Source organism: Stenella coeruleoalba (assembly GCF_951394435.1).
Source record: "Stenella coeruleoalba genome assembly, chromosome: 2".
Taxonomy (NCBI): domain Eukaryota; kingdom Metazoa; phylum Chordata; class Mammalia; order Artiodactyla; family Delphinidae; genus Stenella; species Stenella coeruleoalba.
In genome coordinates this window covers 162,676,714-162,691,539 of record NC_137147.1, presented here as the reverse complement: position 1 = coordinate 162,691,539, position 14,826 = coordinate 162,676,714, and the positions used below count along the sequence as shown (strand labels likewise).

The following is a 14,826-nucleotide window of genomic DNA, read 5'->3' as shown; positions in this document are numbered from 1 at the left end:
CCCTGGCCGTCCAGTGGTTAGGACTCTGCGCTTTCACTGCCGAGGGCGCAGATTCCATCCCTGGCCAGGGAACTAAGATCCCACAAGCCGCAAGCCGCATGGAGCAGGCCAAAAAAAAAAGAAAGAGAGAGAAAATTTCTGCAGGTATCTAAGCACATGTCTCCATCTGTCCATTACTTTATTCTGTCATATTCTACCTTTACTAAGGTGTCTTTTCAAAGCTGGTTACCAGTCTCTTAGCATCAGAAACACTGAGGTATGAATATTAAAGGTAAAGCTTGGCCCCTAGACATAACATCACATATATTTTTTTCATTAAAAAAATTTTTTTAGAATTGAGGTATAGTTGATTTACAATATTATATAAATTTCAGGTGTACAACGTAGTGATTCAAAATTTTTAGAGATTATACTGTTTATAGTTATTATAAAATATTGGCTATATTCTCTGTGTTGTACAATATATCCTTGTAGCTTATTTATTTTTTACAAAGTAGTTTGTATCTCTCCATCCCCTACTGCTATACTGCCCTTCCCTCTCCCCACTGGTAACCACTAGTTTGTTGTCTTAGTGAGTCTGTTTCTTTTTTGTTATAGTCATTAGTTTGTTTTATTTTTGAGATTCCACATATAAGTGACAACATACAGTATTTATCTTTGTGTGGCTTATTTCACTAAGCACAATACCCTGCAAGTCCATCCATGTTGTTTCAAATGGCAAATTTTCATTCTTTTTTATGGCTGAGTAGTATTCCTGTGTGTGTGTGTGTGTGTGTGTGTGTGTGTGTGTGTGTGTGTGTATCACATTTTCTTTATCCATTCATCTGTTGATGGACACTTAGGCTGCTTCTGTATCTTGGCTATTGTAAATAATACTGCTATGAACATTGAGGTGCATATATCTTTTCAAATTAGTGTTTTCATGTTCTTCAGATATATACCCAAGAATGGAATTTCTGGGTCATATGGTGGTTCTATTTCTAGTTTTTTGAGGATCCTCCATACTGTTTTCCACAGTGGCTGCACCAATTTACATTCCCACCAACAGCGTACTAGGGTTCCCATGTGTTTCTTCTAATATTCTCAAGGATAACACATCCTTCCATAGGCTCCATTAACTCCATCTAACTTTGAAAGGTCCTTTAACATTTATAATTATTTTTAATCTCCGGGCCAAGAACAGTAATGAGGTTTATCCACGCGTAATGGCTACAACCTTATCAGACATTGAGTCCCTCTGATGCTCCCTGACATCGAATCTTCCATCCTGACCCTCAAGTCTTTCGAGACTTACAGAGCAGCTGAGTTGGACAGAACAGGAACACCAAGATCCAATAACCCATAAAACCACTCACTTAGAGGGGTCTCTTGAGATAACAATGTGTTACTAGTTTCATACAATCTATTAATTAGAAACTGCAAATAAGTGGAAGGTAAAAATGACTTTTTTGTAAGGTAAAATTGTATCAAATTGTACAGATCTTTGTGTTTGTTTGAATGATTTTTATGAAATAGGGAAAGCATGCTTCGAAAAACAGAATTTATCTGTTTGCATCATCCGTAGGAAACAAACTAACTTTTTTTTCTTTTTTGGTACATGGGCCTCTTACTGCTGTGGCCTCTCCCGTTGCGGAGCACAGGCTCCGGACGCACAGGCCCAGCGGCCATGGCTCACGGGCCCAGCCGCTCCGCGGCATGTGGGATCTTCCCGGACCAGGGCACGAACCCGTGTCCCCTGCATTGGCAGGCGGACTCTCAACCACTGTGCCACCAGGGAAGCCCCAAACTAACTTTTAACTTCCCTGAGTGAAGAACCTCTGTAAGTTGATACAGAAAATCAACCTGAATGCCAGGTCCAGGGACTTCACTGGTGGTCCAGTGGTTGAGACTCCGTGCTTCCACAGCAGGGGACGCGGGTTCGATCCCTGGTTGGGGACCTAAGATCCCACATTCCACGTGGCACGGCCAAAAGAATAAACAAACAAAAGGAAAAAGAAGAGGGCCATCCAACAGCAACAGGTTTCATCAATTAACTAAGCTAAAGTAAGTCAGAAAGAGAAAAACAAATATTATATATTAACACATATATGTGGAATCTAGAAAAACAGTACAGATGAACCAGTTTGCAAGGCAGAAATAGAGACACAGATGTAGAGAACAAACGTATGGACACCAAGGGGGGAAAGTGGCATCGGGCGTGGGGGAATGAATTGAAATACTGGGATTGACATATATACACTAATATGTATAAAATAGATAACTGATAAGAACCTGCTGTATAAAAATAAACAAATAAAATAAAATTCAGATCAAAAAACAAATTAACTAAGCTGTCTCCTGGACAAATGGCTCATATGCTTGGCTGGTTTTCTAAAAGCAGTTATTACCATTGGTTTTATTCTTTTACAGTCAATTGTACATGAATAGCGGAAAACATAGAATGTCTTTTACCTCTGGAGGGAACTGCAGAAGGCCTGTCAATAAGTTCAGCCTCCCTCTATGTGGCATCCCAATAATGACATCGGTTACCCCGCTGTAGGCCGCCCTTTTCAGCAGCTCATAGAAAAAGCCCATCATGCTTTCAGCTCCTTCGCCTCCGTATCGCTTCACCGTGGCAAACTTGGTGGCCAAAAAGTGGTCAAGCTCCTATGGAACACCACGTCAGACGCATCAGTTACAGGACAGCTAACTACTTGGGTCAAAGTCAAACACGTTTAAGAAGACCCCACACTACGTCAAGCAGCTGCAACAGGGTTCCTTCACTACCGACCGCAGAGATGCACAGAAGTCACCCAGAGCCAGGCAGGAAAGCCCTGCCGAGGACACCAGACAGCAGCAGGGATGCAGAGAAAACAACCTGAGTGGTAGAAGAACTCACCCCAGCAGGAATCCCCTCAGAATGCCGGGCCCTTCCCATGCCTTGAGTTTCAGTACAGGGCTCTACAATAGCATTTCATCTGGGCTGCAAATTAGCCAACCACCCACATTACTGGGAACAGGTTTCTTGTCATCTTGATATGCCCGAGTCCTGATCACAGCCCTGACAGACATTCAATCCCATTAATCTGTATTGAGAGCCTCTTCCACATACAGTTCCTTTTTTTCTATCACTTCAGGTAAGAAAAAGAGAAATAAGATCTTAAGGATTTTGCAGGCTTCTATAGAGGGAATAGAAAAATACATAAAACATATTGACTCTGAGAAGCACCAATAGTTCTGTTGTTTGGTGATCTACTTTCTTCTACTTAGAATAAAGTGGTATGTGTTACCCTGCCCCTTGTGTTGAGGCCATGGGGTAAATGGGGCTACATTCAGAGAGTTCATGTCTTAACTCCCTCTCTTCAATATTTATATGTCTTTGTAGAAAATGAATCGACCTGTTTCTTTGATATTAGCTGCTACTTTTATACCTGAGATTCTAGCATTAGTTTTGACAGATGTTTTCGCTCTTCTGTGGTAAATGTCTCCTTTTTCAGTTCCTCAAACCGCTTGGCAAACCATTCTTTCTCCTCCTGGCTCTGAAGTTGGGAGGTTTCAATAGAAATCTGCCCACAGTAGATCTGGCTGAGATAGGCTACCACTTCCTCAAGAGAGGCCTCCTCCTTCCCCATGTTCAGTAATCCTACGAAATGGAATCAAAGGGATCGTTTTAAAGAATAATCAACCATGTAACTAATTATAGAACATACCAAGATCCTTATTTGAATTCAGAGCATTTCATTCCAAGTAACTTGGGTTATCTAGATTTTTCTAAAGGCAAAACTAAAAATATGATCAAAGGCCATACAGGTACTAAAAGGAGAGGGAATAAAAAGCTTCCATCTCTCGAACAGAGCCATGATGCATTATGCCAAATTTTGATTCTATAGTCATTTCGAACTAAATTGTGAACCTACCTTTCATCTGCTTTATAGCTACAAATCATATGTATACCTTTATCTGAAACATCTATCTACCAAAACGTTCAAGTCTTATTAATATCTATAAAGCAATGCCTATTATTGCACAGTTGGTCTTAATGTGAATTAATATTGATAGCAATGCAATATTCTAAGGTAAAAGGAAATCTCCCTGAATCTCAGCCAGAGAAAAGAAAGGTTTGTAGTATGTGATTGGCCCAGCACCAAATCAATTATCAGTCATTTGCCTAAGCCTACAATATGAATTTAACAAACCAACATTTTCTTTATATCGTGTATAGTTTCTTACAATAAACGTTAGATCTTTGATACTGATTGAGCACAGCTGTGATGATCATGGGAGTGCAGATATCTCTTTAAGATAGTGATTTCGATTCCTTTAGATTTATACCCAGACATGGAATTGCTGGATCATATGGTAGTTCTATTTTTAATTTTTTGAGTATCCTCCATACTGTTTTCCATAGTGGTTGCAACAACTTGCATTCCTACCAACAGTGCACAAGAGTTCCCTTTTCTCTACATCCTCGCCGACACTTGTATCTTTGGGTTTTTTTTTTTTTTAATTGAGGTATAGTTGATTTACAATGTTGTGTTCATTTCTGCTGTACAGCAAAGTGATTCAGTTATACATATATATACATCTTTTTTCATTTTCTTTTCCATTATGGTTTATCACAGGATATTAAATATAGTTCCCTGTGCTTGACAGTAGGACTGTGTTGTTTATCCATCTTTGGGGTTTTTTTTGACAATAGCCATTGTAACAGGTGTGAGGTGATAGCTCATGGTGGTTTTTTTTTTTTTTTTTTGCGGTACGTGGGCCTCTCACTGTTGTGGCTTCTCCAGTTACGGAGCACAGGCTCCGGAAGCGCAAGCTCAGCGGCCATGGCTCACGGGCCCAGCTGCTCCACGGCACGTGGGATCTTCCCGGACCGGGGCACGAACCCGTGTCCCCTGCATCGGCAGGCAGACTCTCAACCACTGCGCCACCAGGGAAGCCCCTCATTGTGGTTTTGATTTGCATTTCCCTGATGCTTAGTGATGCTGAGCACCTTTTCATGTACCCTCTGGCCATTGTACATATGATTTGAATAGAGAAGAAACGGGTCCTATCAGAAGACCCTTCTAGAACCCCAACACTGCTCCTCCCAGACAGTGTTCGAATGTGCCCCTCACTGTCTCCTCACACCCGTGGAAGCCTCAGCTCCAGCGGGCATGTGGGTCCTTCAAGAACAGAGAAAGGAGCCCCACCTCACTGGCAGTTAACTGTCACGTGGATAGTCCATTGTTGATGGGCTTTACCTGCGGTATTAAAGGGTCCCTGCAGCGTCTGCACGAGGGCTTGGATTTCAGGCACGTTCTCCTGCAGGGCTTGGCCAGTGAAGAGGGGGTTGATTTTGGCAGCTTTATGGCCATGCTCACAATACACCGTCACCAACCTGGCAAGGCCATGATCCACTAATTCAGGGGGAAAAAACAACAGAACAATATAGTTTAGGAAATGCCCACAAGCTGCAAAATCAGTTTTTCAAAGAAGCCTCTGTGGCCTTGGACAGTTTTAAACACACGGCTCCTACCCACCACAGCTGCCAGTGGTTTTCAGGATTAAAGACTAACAGACTCCAGGAAAACACACTTATTTCCTTAAATTTATCTCCTGAGAGCGAAAGTCACTGAAAAATACAGAAAGGAAACAGAACTATAAGTGCACATTTGTGAAACTAATTATGCACGAGGATAGATATTAAAAGGAAACACCCCAAACTGAAAATAACTGTTAAAATGCTGAGATTATGGATAATTATAGTCCTCTTAATTATTATTTGAGATTTTTTATATCGTACATTAGAAATACAGACAATTTGAACTACAAAATCAATGTTACATTTCCTTCCTTATTTTATTTCTTTTTTTATAAATTTATTTATTTTACTTTTGGCTGTGTTGGGTCTGCGTTGCTGTGCGCGGGTTTTCTCTAGTTGCGGGGAGTGGGGGCTACTCTTCGTTGCGCTGCGTGGGCTTCTCATTGCAGTGGCTTCTCTTGTTGCAGAGCATGGGCTCTAGGTGCGCAGGCTTCAGTAGTTGTGGCAGGTGGGCTCAGTAGTTGTGGCTCACATGTTCTAAGGCGCAGGCTCAGTAGTTGTGGCGCACGGGCTTAGTTGCTCTGCGGCATGCGGGAACTTCCCAGACCAGGGCTAGAACCCGTGTCCCCTATATTGGCAGGTGGATTCTTAACCACTGCACTACCAGGGAAGTCCCAGCCTTCCTTATTTCTTAAAGACCCCAGGTACATACACTCATGAAATCGTACAGTAGGAAAAGACCTTAGAAATTATCTTGTTACTCACATAATGAAAAAAAATTTTAAATCCCGTTTGTACAGCCTTAAATGAGTAATTCCCCAGTCTCTACTCAAGGGGGAATCATTATCTTTCAATGAATCCAATTCTATCTTAGATGATTTTATATTGAGCCAGAAGCTGCTTTTCTTCCCTTTCCCACAGGAAAGCCCTTCTAAAATTTGGAAGAAAATCCTTCAAGCCCACAATCGATTAACCTTCAGTTCATCAAGGTGGTCTTATACAAATCAAGCACAAATCTCTGAAGATGAGCAAGTCCACCATGAAGGGCACACATTTTCTGAACATTACAAAAATTTGCATTTTTATTTTCAGAACCCAAAGAAAATTGTTAGCATATTTTGAAATGCTTACTGACCATTTTATGAACATGTGTTGCCATACAATGATTTCAGAGCTACATGTTTATGTGCTGGGGTTTGTATTCAGGGTACTGCAGTGTATCTCTTGTCACAGGCTTAGAGGAAAGAACTGAGGTGTGTTGAACATGCATTCAATATTCATACGAATATGTAGGATCTGTTGGCACAAATCCGGCAGTTAAGAGGATCCACACTATGTCTAATAAACTCATCAAACAATCCCAGTAAATGAACAGATTTCAAGCTGGAGGAGTCATATATAATTTTGCTATAGTCTCTATTCTGGTTATGAAGTAGGACACCTTCATATTTCTGGCTAAAATACAGACAGATATATCTGTCTAAAGCATTGTCCCTGTTGGCCACTCCTCCTTAAAAACAGTTGCTTCCCTGGGCTCTCTGGCATTGCAAGATCCTGGGTTTCCTCCTAACTCGCTGGCTACTCAACCTCAATCACTTTTGCTGGGCGAGAAGTGGGTTAGGGGATCCTCCTCTTTGTCCACCTCTAAAATATTGGTTCTCCCCAGGTCTGCCCAGGGTCTTCTTCTCAATCTACTTTCTCTCTAGGTGATCTCATCCACGACTTCCAATATCATCTGCAAAACTACATCCTTAGTGGGGTAAGTCCAGTGGTAAATATATAGGCTTATCATCACCATTCTCACCACAATCTACTAGCCCTCTTTTTTTTAATGCTTTATTTTTATTTTTTTTAAACTTTTGGCCATGCCACGCAGCACATGGGATCTTAGTTCCCTGACCAGGGATTGAACCTACACACCCTGCATTGGAAGCACGGAGTCTTAACCGCTGGACCACCAGGGAAGTCTTCTACTAGCCCTCTTTTGAAAACATTCTCTTTAGTGAACCACATCAGCTCAGGGATCACTGCTTCAATTTCTAACTGAAATTGCTAACTGAAAAGCCAGTTTTTAATGATACTCTAGAACACTGACGGGGGAGTTGGCACAAAAGGATGCTGCTCACCCCGAAAAACATGTGGCACCTACTATTCTGAAAGAGCCAGAGAGAGAGGACTATTCCCCTCCCACCTTGGGGCACATCCTCCATCCATCCTGACCATCTGTTTTCTCTCAGACCCTCATTTCACTGCTCTGGTATCTTCCACCAGACCCAGTCCCATATCTCTTCCCTCTCTGTCTCCCAGATCCTTCCATTATGACCTCTGGAATTCTGTTCCATGCTTAACAGGTCTCCCTACCCTCTTCACCTCTTCCCTAAACAATTGCTTATACTCCTGTCGTCACGGGAATCTGCTTTCCCCTGAGGACACCAGTGGAAGGTGAAGTTACTCATCACCCACACACACGTCCCTCCGGTACTGAAGGTGGAGTCAATGCCTCCTCATTCCTCACTGACATTCCCCTGTAGTTAGTCCTCTAACTCCCTACAAACCCCCAGTCCTCTTAGGGACATGCCACAGTGTTGATAACTAATCCCCACTGGCCAAAAGTCATCACAAGATAATGCTGTAGGAGAATGCTTACTGGAAAAGCATCAGTTTGTTTAGATGGAAAAAGACTAAAAGACACTATATATATAGCATAAGCCTGATTTTTGTTAAAATTGGTGTATAATATATATTTCATTATATAGTATATCTAGCATATTAGTATCTATATACTTCATATATGTCTCTCCACTTGCATGTATATATTCCACATATATAAAGGAAATAGACCAAAAACTTAGTGATGATCCTATGTCAAAATTCCTAATTTTGGGGCTTCCCTGGTGGCGCAGTGGTTGAGAGTCTGCCTGCCAATACAGGGGACACGGGTTCGTGCCCCGGTCCAGGAGGATCCCACAGCAGTGAGAGGCCCGCATACCGCAAAAAAAACAACAACAAACAAACAAACAAACAAAATTCTTAATTTTGGGACTTCCCTGGTGGCGCAGTGGTTAAGAATCCGCCTGCCAATGCAGGGGACATGGGTTCGAGCCCTGGTCCGGGAAGATCCCACATGCCGTGGAGCAACTAAGCCCGTGCGCCACAACTACTGAGCCTGTGCTCTAGAGCCTTCAAGCCACAACTACTGAAGCCCTTGAGCCTAGAGCCCATACTCCGCAGCAAGAGAAGCCACCACAAGGAGAAGCCCGTGCACCACAACAAAGAGTAGCCCCAGCTCGCCGCAGCTAGAGAGAAAGTCCACGCACAGCAATGCAGACCCAACGCAGCCAAAAAAAAAAAAAATTTTCTTGCTTACCATAGTTTCTAAGTTTTCTGTAATGAACATGTCCAGTAGAGCTCTTTATTTATTTTGGCCACACAATGAGGCTTATGGGATCTTGGTTCCCCGACCAGGAATCAAACCCAGGCCCAAGGCAGTGAAAGCACTTGAGTCCTAATCTCTGGACCTCCAGGAAATTCCCAGAGCTCTTTAAATTGTATCCATTTAACTGACTTAAATATACCCTGAAAGCTTCTGATGATCAGATTCTCTCCACTGCCCTCACCAGTTGACTATATGCTTGTAAGAATAAATTATATTTGTTCCTAAGGCTGTTGCTATGGGGAAAAGTAAACATTAGGGGAGACATTATAAAAATCTAGGAGATTCCACACTCAGATTGCTTTCATAAGTGCTCTTCACTTTAAAGATTTGCATATACAAAACCAAAAATAAACATACTTGAGTTAAAATACGTAAAGTGTCTCTCATTTCATTATGATAATCCTTGATTTAATGATTTTTTGTTAAATTAACTGACCAAGTTTCAGTGTCAAATGCATTGGATAAAATTGCTTCAGCTGGATTACTTTGGTAGCAAATAATGAAATTAAAAGATTTAAATGGATTGGATCACAGCAATAGAATACATATCTTCTTCACAAAAAAACTCCCTGTTACTGTATAAATCAAAGGATTACTGTAAGAGAAAAATGAATCCCTTCACCTGAGGCATAATACTGACCAAATGACTCAGTGCTCACGATATCTGTGAAAGTTCAGAGGAATTTAATTGGATGTTTAAATTCCTAAGAAGCCAGAGAGAATAGGGCAAACCACAGTAGCAGATATATACGCTCTTCTTCCAAATAAAATGGAAAATACTGGAGGCGTGCTTCTGGCTCAGGAGAATGGCACATAGTAGATGCTCAAGAGATATTTGTTATTACTTGAATGAATGAAGTCCTGAAATTCACTGTATTGTAATGGCATCACAGAACCCTCCCGATCAAAGGTTTCCAGAGCCCTCAAACATGCCGTATGAGGGCTGCAGTGGATCCCTCCTGATCACTTTGGGTCCTTCTCTTCTGAGAACTGTACCTTCCCATCCCAGAGGGTGGGTTCCAGGGCCATGTCTCTATTGCTCCACTTTGCCTCCCAAAGAGTCAATGGATTCCAAAGACACCTGAGTCAAGGTGGGTCAGATTCAATCTTCCCAGAATTTGAGACTTGGAATTAAGAGATACGAGAAGAGTGAGCGTGAGACTGCTATCCTTAGAAAAGCCTGCTTGCAAGGTTTATGCTCTTGGTTGCTGCCTGGGAATTTGAATTTCAGGAATGGCCTCACCTGTCCCTAATTGGTAAGGGTGATCCACTGTGCCTCGACTGTTTGGGAGAACAAGGTAGTTTAGGCTGAACACCTGCTTTCCTTCTGGGAGTCTGGGATTTTGGCACATGCAGAGGGTGCTTATACGAACCTCTCCCAATAAAAACCCTGCAGGGATATCGGCTCGGTGCTTTGTGACCACCTGGACGGGTGGGATAGGGAGGGTGGGAGGGAGGGAGACGCAAGAGGGAGGAGATATGGGAACATATGTATGTGTATAACTGATTCACTTTGTTATAAAGCAGAAACTAACACACCATTGAAAAGCAATTATACCCCAATAAAGATGTTAAAAAAAAAAAGAAAACAAAACCCTGGGTGCTGAGACTCTAATAGGATTCCCTGCGCAGGAACATTGCACACATGTTGCTGTGTTTCTTGAAGAGGAGTGCATTCCGTGTGATGCCTCATGGGAGAACGCAGAAGGAAGCCTGCACAAAGGTACTCCAGACTCTTCCTGTGCCTTTTCCATTATGGTCCAGCTGTGTGTCCTTATCACATCACTGCCATAAACCTTAGCCATGAGTACAACTATAGACTGAGTGCCATGAGTCCCTTCTGGAGAATCTCTAAATGTGGGGTGGTCTTGTGAACCCCCCAACACACATTATGGGTGACACAGGAGCTAAGTACCTTAACAGCTGTGCCTTATCGGGCCACACACAGCCTCTGCCAATATTCCCAGAGTTAGCTTTGGTTCACTCCCTTCTTGATTACTTGAAACGTTTTTCAGCTCTAGAAGATACCCTTGTACCCTTCAAATAAAGTCCCCTCTTTGCTTAAGATAGCCAGAGTTGGTTTCTGCTGCTTGTGACCAAAAGAACCTTAGCTAAAACAAGAGTAAAAAAACATTATGAGGGACTTCCCTGGCGGTCCAGTGGTTAAGACTCTGTGCTTACAATGCAGGGGGTGCGGGTTCAATCCCTGGTCAGGGAACTAAGATCCCACGTGCCGTGCACCCAAAACAAACAAACAAATAAAAAACATTATGATAGGGATATCTACTTCACTTTATTCTCTGCTGTAAGCAAACACAGTGGGGGCACTGGATAGTGTTGAATAGCATTTTATTTTCAGAAAGAAATGTGTTCATATTAACCAACATAAAGTACACTGACAGATAACCTAAACTAAACTTAGTACTTCAACTGGAAGTCAATACAGTTCTCTTTCATCATCTGGTCATAAACAGCCTCCCCCCAAAATATCTAGATCCAATCCACAGTCTCTTTGCATTCAAGTCAGCATATGCTTAGAGCAAGCGGGAACATTGGCTATCTATTAAAATACTAAAGACTCCAAGAAAGAGAACTCCATAATTGGAGTCCCATAGGCCCTATTTTTTTTTTTTTTTTTGGCCACACCTTGCGGCATGTGGGATCTTAGTTCCCTGACCAGGGATCGAAACCAGGTCCCTTTCAATGGAAGCGTGGAGTCTTAACTACGGGACCGCCAGGGAAGTCCCCTCTTAGGCCCTGTTAAAATGAGACGGGGACTTCCCTGGTGGCACAGTGGTTAAGAATCCGCCTGCCAATGCAGGGGACACGGGTTCGATCCCTGGTCCTGGAAGATCCCACGTGCCGAGAAACAACTAAGCCTGTGCTCCCCAATTACTGCGCCTGCGCTCTAGAGCCCACGAGCCACAACTACTGAGCCTGCACACCACAGCTACTGAAGCCCGCACGCCCTAGAGCCCGTGCTCCGCAACAAGAGAAACCACTGCAATGAGAAGCCCACACACCGCAACTAGAGAAAGCCCGCGCACAGCAACGAAGACCCAATGCAGCCAAATACATAAATAAATAAATAAACAACAGAAATTTATAGAAAAAAAGAAATGAGACAGCTGCCACCAGCTTCAACTTAGGAACTTCATAGATAACCATATCAAAAGGCAAGACTTGGTACCAGAATACTATTATTATGAATTCTGTACAACAAACTCATACCTAGGCTGCGCAGCTGAGTTCATTTTACATCCAATCATCTTCTCTTCCCATCTCAAACATGATATCTTTATAAGCTAAATTTATTTTGCCAGATAGTTCTTTCTTGCAAAAAACCAAACTTTAAATAGAAACCTTGTTCTGGTCCTTTCCTTTTTTTTTTGAGATTCCTTTCTTAAATCATTGCCGAAATAGGTGAGCAACAGTCACAGATTGATAATAAATGATAGTGACCATTTATTGAGTACTAACTTGTGCTACACATTGTGTTACATTTTTCAGATACGTCATTTTATCTAATCCTGTAACAGCCCTGAAATAGGCACCCTTATCTGCAGAAGAGTTAACTGAGGCCCAAACACGTTAAGTGACTTGCAGAAGGTGACACTGGTAATGAAGAAGCTGGAATTTGAACTATTTGTACTCAGGTGTGCTTGATTTTAATCCAGTGTTTTACCTACTATACCATAACAAAAAGTGAAAAGGAAAGTCCAGGGCCTACAGCAAACAGGATGAGATAACTAGAAGTCATTGAAACATTTAAAAAATCATCTAAATATTTTTGAAAATCTCTAATGCAATAAGATTTTCCCCAACTGTTTTTCCTATACCTCCAGTAAAGGCTCCTATTATTTCCTTTCTCTTCTTTTTTTTTTTTTTTGGTCCGCGTCACGCTGCTTGTGAGATCTTAGTTCCCCGACCCGGGACAAAACCCAGGCCCCAGCAGTGAAAGTGCCGAGTCCTAACAACTGGACTGCCAGGGAATTCCCAAGGCTCCTATTATTTCTAATATGCAACATACCTGCAACCTCACTTCAACTACTAAAGCTGATCTCCAAGATCAGTAACCACTAAACGCTGTTTGGAATCTTACAGCTCCCATCTCCTAATGGTCTCTAAATTCTGCCATTTTTTAATAACCCAAATCCTTCATAATGAAATTTATGCCTATGAATCACTGGTCCTAAGCTGTTGCCCTTCTATATACTAACAACGAACTATCAGAAAGAGCAATTAAGGAAACAACCCCATTTAGTGTCATACCAAAAAGAATAAAATACCTAGAAATAAATCTACCTAAGGAGGTAAAAGACATATACTCGGAAAAGTATAAGACACTGATGAAAGAAATGGAAGATGACACAAACAGATGGAAAGATATACCATGGCCTTGGACTGGAAGAATTAATATTGTTAAAATGACCATACTTCCCAAGACAATCTACAGATTCAGTGCAATTCCTATCAAAATACCAATGGCTTTTTTCACAGAACTAGAACAAATACTTCTAAAATGTATATGGAAACCCACCTCCATTTTAAATTAGGATTGTTGATAAATAAATTCAAGTTTACTTGGAAGTTGAGGTATACAGAGGTTAAAGTACAAGCTGTTTTACTAATAGCCAGCTACAAAGGACACTCATCACAGGTCAAATTTTAACTAGTGAAACCGCTGCCACCCAAAAAGGTTACTACAAGCAAATCCAATATCTCTCCAAAGCCTTACTACAGTGAAAATCTTAGTAAATGAAGTAGTCATCCTATGCAGGCATTGATATTTGGCCAAGATAAACATATTAAGAAAGAAGGCTGATGAAGGTCAAAGAGGAGGAGGGAGGCACCATAACTTTGACCATACCTCCTCCCGTTTCTCTGTGTCACCTTGGATGTGGGAGGATGCCTTGTGTCCATTTTCAGTAGGGTTTGTCCTTGGATTCATTTTGCCAGTACCAAAAGTTAATGTACATGATCCATCCCACTAACTCAGTCATTCCTCTCAACAAAGATGGTACCTTTTAGGACAACTGGTAGGCATTATGAAAAACTCTAAAGCTGGGACTTAGCTGGCAGTCCAGTGCTTCAGACTCCGGGCTCCCAATGCAGGGGGCACCTCCCAATGCAGGGGGCATGGGTTTGATCCTTGGTCGGGGAACTAAAATCCTGCATGCTGCACAGCAAGGCCGAAAAAAAGAAAGACTAAAGCCAATTAAACTGTGTCCTTGGCCTCATCAGCCTCCTATAATTACTAGAACAGACCATAAGCACACAGTTAAACAGAATTTAAGGAAAAACCCAATGAATCTTAATTGTCTTCATCAGCAAAAAAAAAAGTTATTCCTTCTTCTAGAACATGGTAATACAGTATATTACCCTATATATAAAGTGTTTCTTAGTTCTTGGTGTTACGGTTGTACGTGCAAAATTCAAATGTATCAAATGTCACAAAGAAATTGCATATACAGAACCCTATTTCCACTTCTTAGTAGGAATCAATCATTTAATAAGTATTTAGTTAAGTGTAGAGCTGAAAGGAATATAAGACAAGGTCTTTACTAGGCAGGATCTTACAATGTAAATGAGAAGATGATCCCCGCACAAAACTGCACACAATTAGAAAAAGTTTAATACAGTCCAAGGGGTTGGGCCCCATACTGAGAGTTAAGGGAATTCAGATTAGGATAGCCTGGAGTTGTCTGGAAAGATGTCACAGAGAACTTGGGGATGGAGCTGGACTGTGGAGAGTAAGAAGTGGAAAGGCACAAAGTGAAGAAGAGATTTGGAAAGTGGGGGAATTTATATGGAAAGAGGTAAGAAAGAATTAGAACATGTCAAGAAACATGAAGGGCATTGAGTAGCAACCTAAAGAACCTGC

The 14,826-nt window shown here is 41.8% G+C and overlaps 1 protein-coding gene across 2 annotated transcripts in view; it reads right to left on the bottom strand.

Annotated features, from left to right (window-relative positions):
• The window catches only part of DHTKD1 (dehydrogenase E1 and transketolase domain containing 1), a 53,273-nt gene that overhangs the window by 32,840 nt on the left and 5,607 nt on the right, over nucleotides 1-14,826 (bottom strand). For both annotated transcript variants that reach the window (XM_079915177.1, XM_079915178.1), the window contains exons 2-4: nucleotides 5,226-5,381; nucleotides 3,411-3,622; nucleotides 2,452-2,646 (exon numbers count right to left, since the gene is read on the bottom strand). In XM_079915177.1, coding sequence (XP_079771303.1) covers nucleotides 2,452-2,646; nucleotides 3,411-3,622; nucleotides 5,226-5,381 — 563 coding nt within the window. The remainder of the gene's footprint in view (nucleotides 1-2,451; nucleotides 2,647-3,410; nucleotides 3,623-5,225; nucleotides 5,382-14,826) is intronic.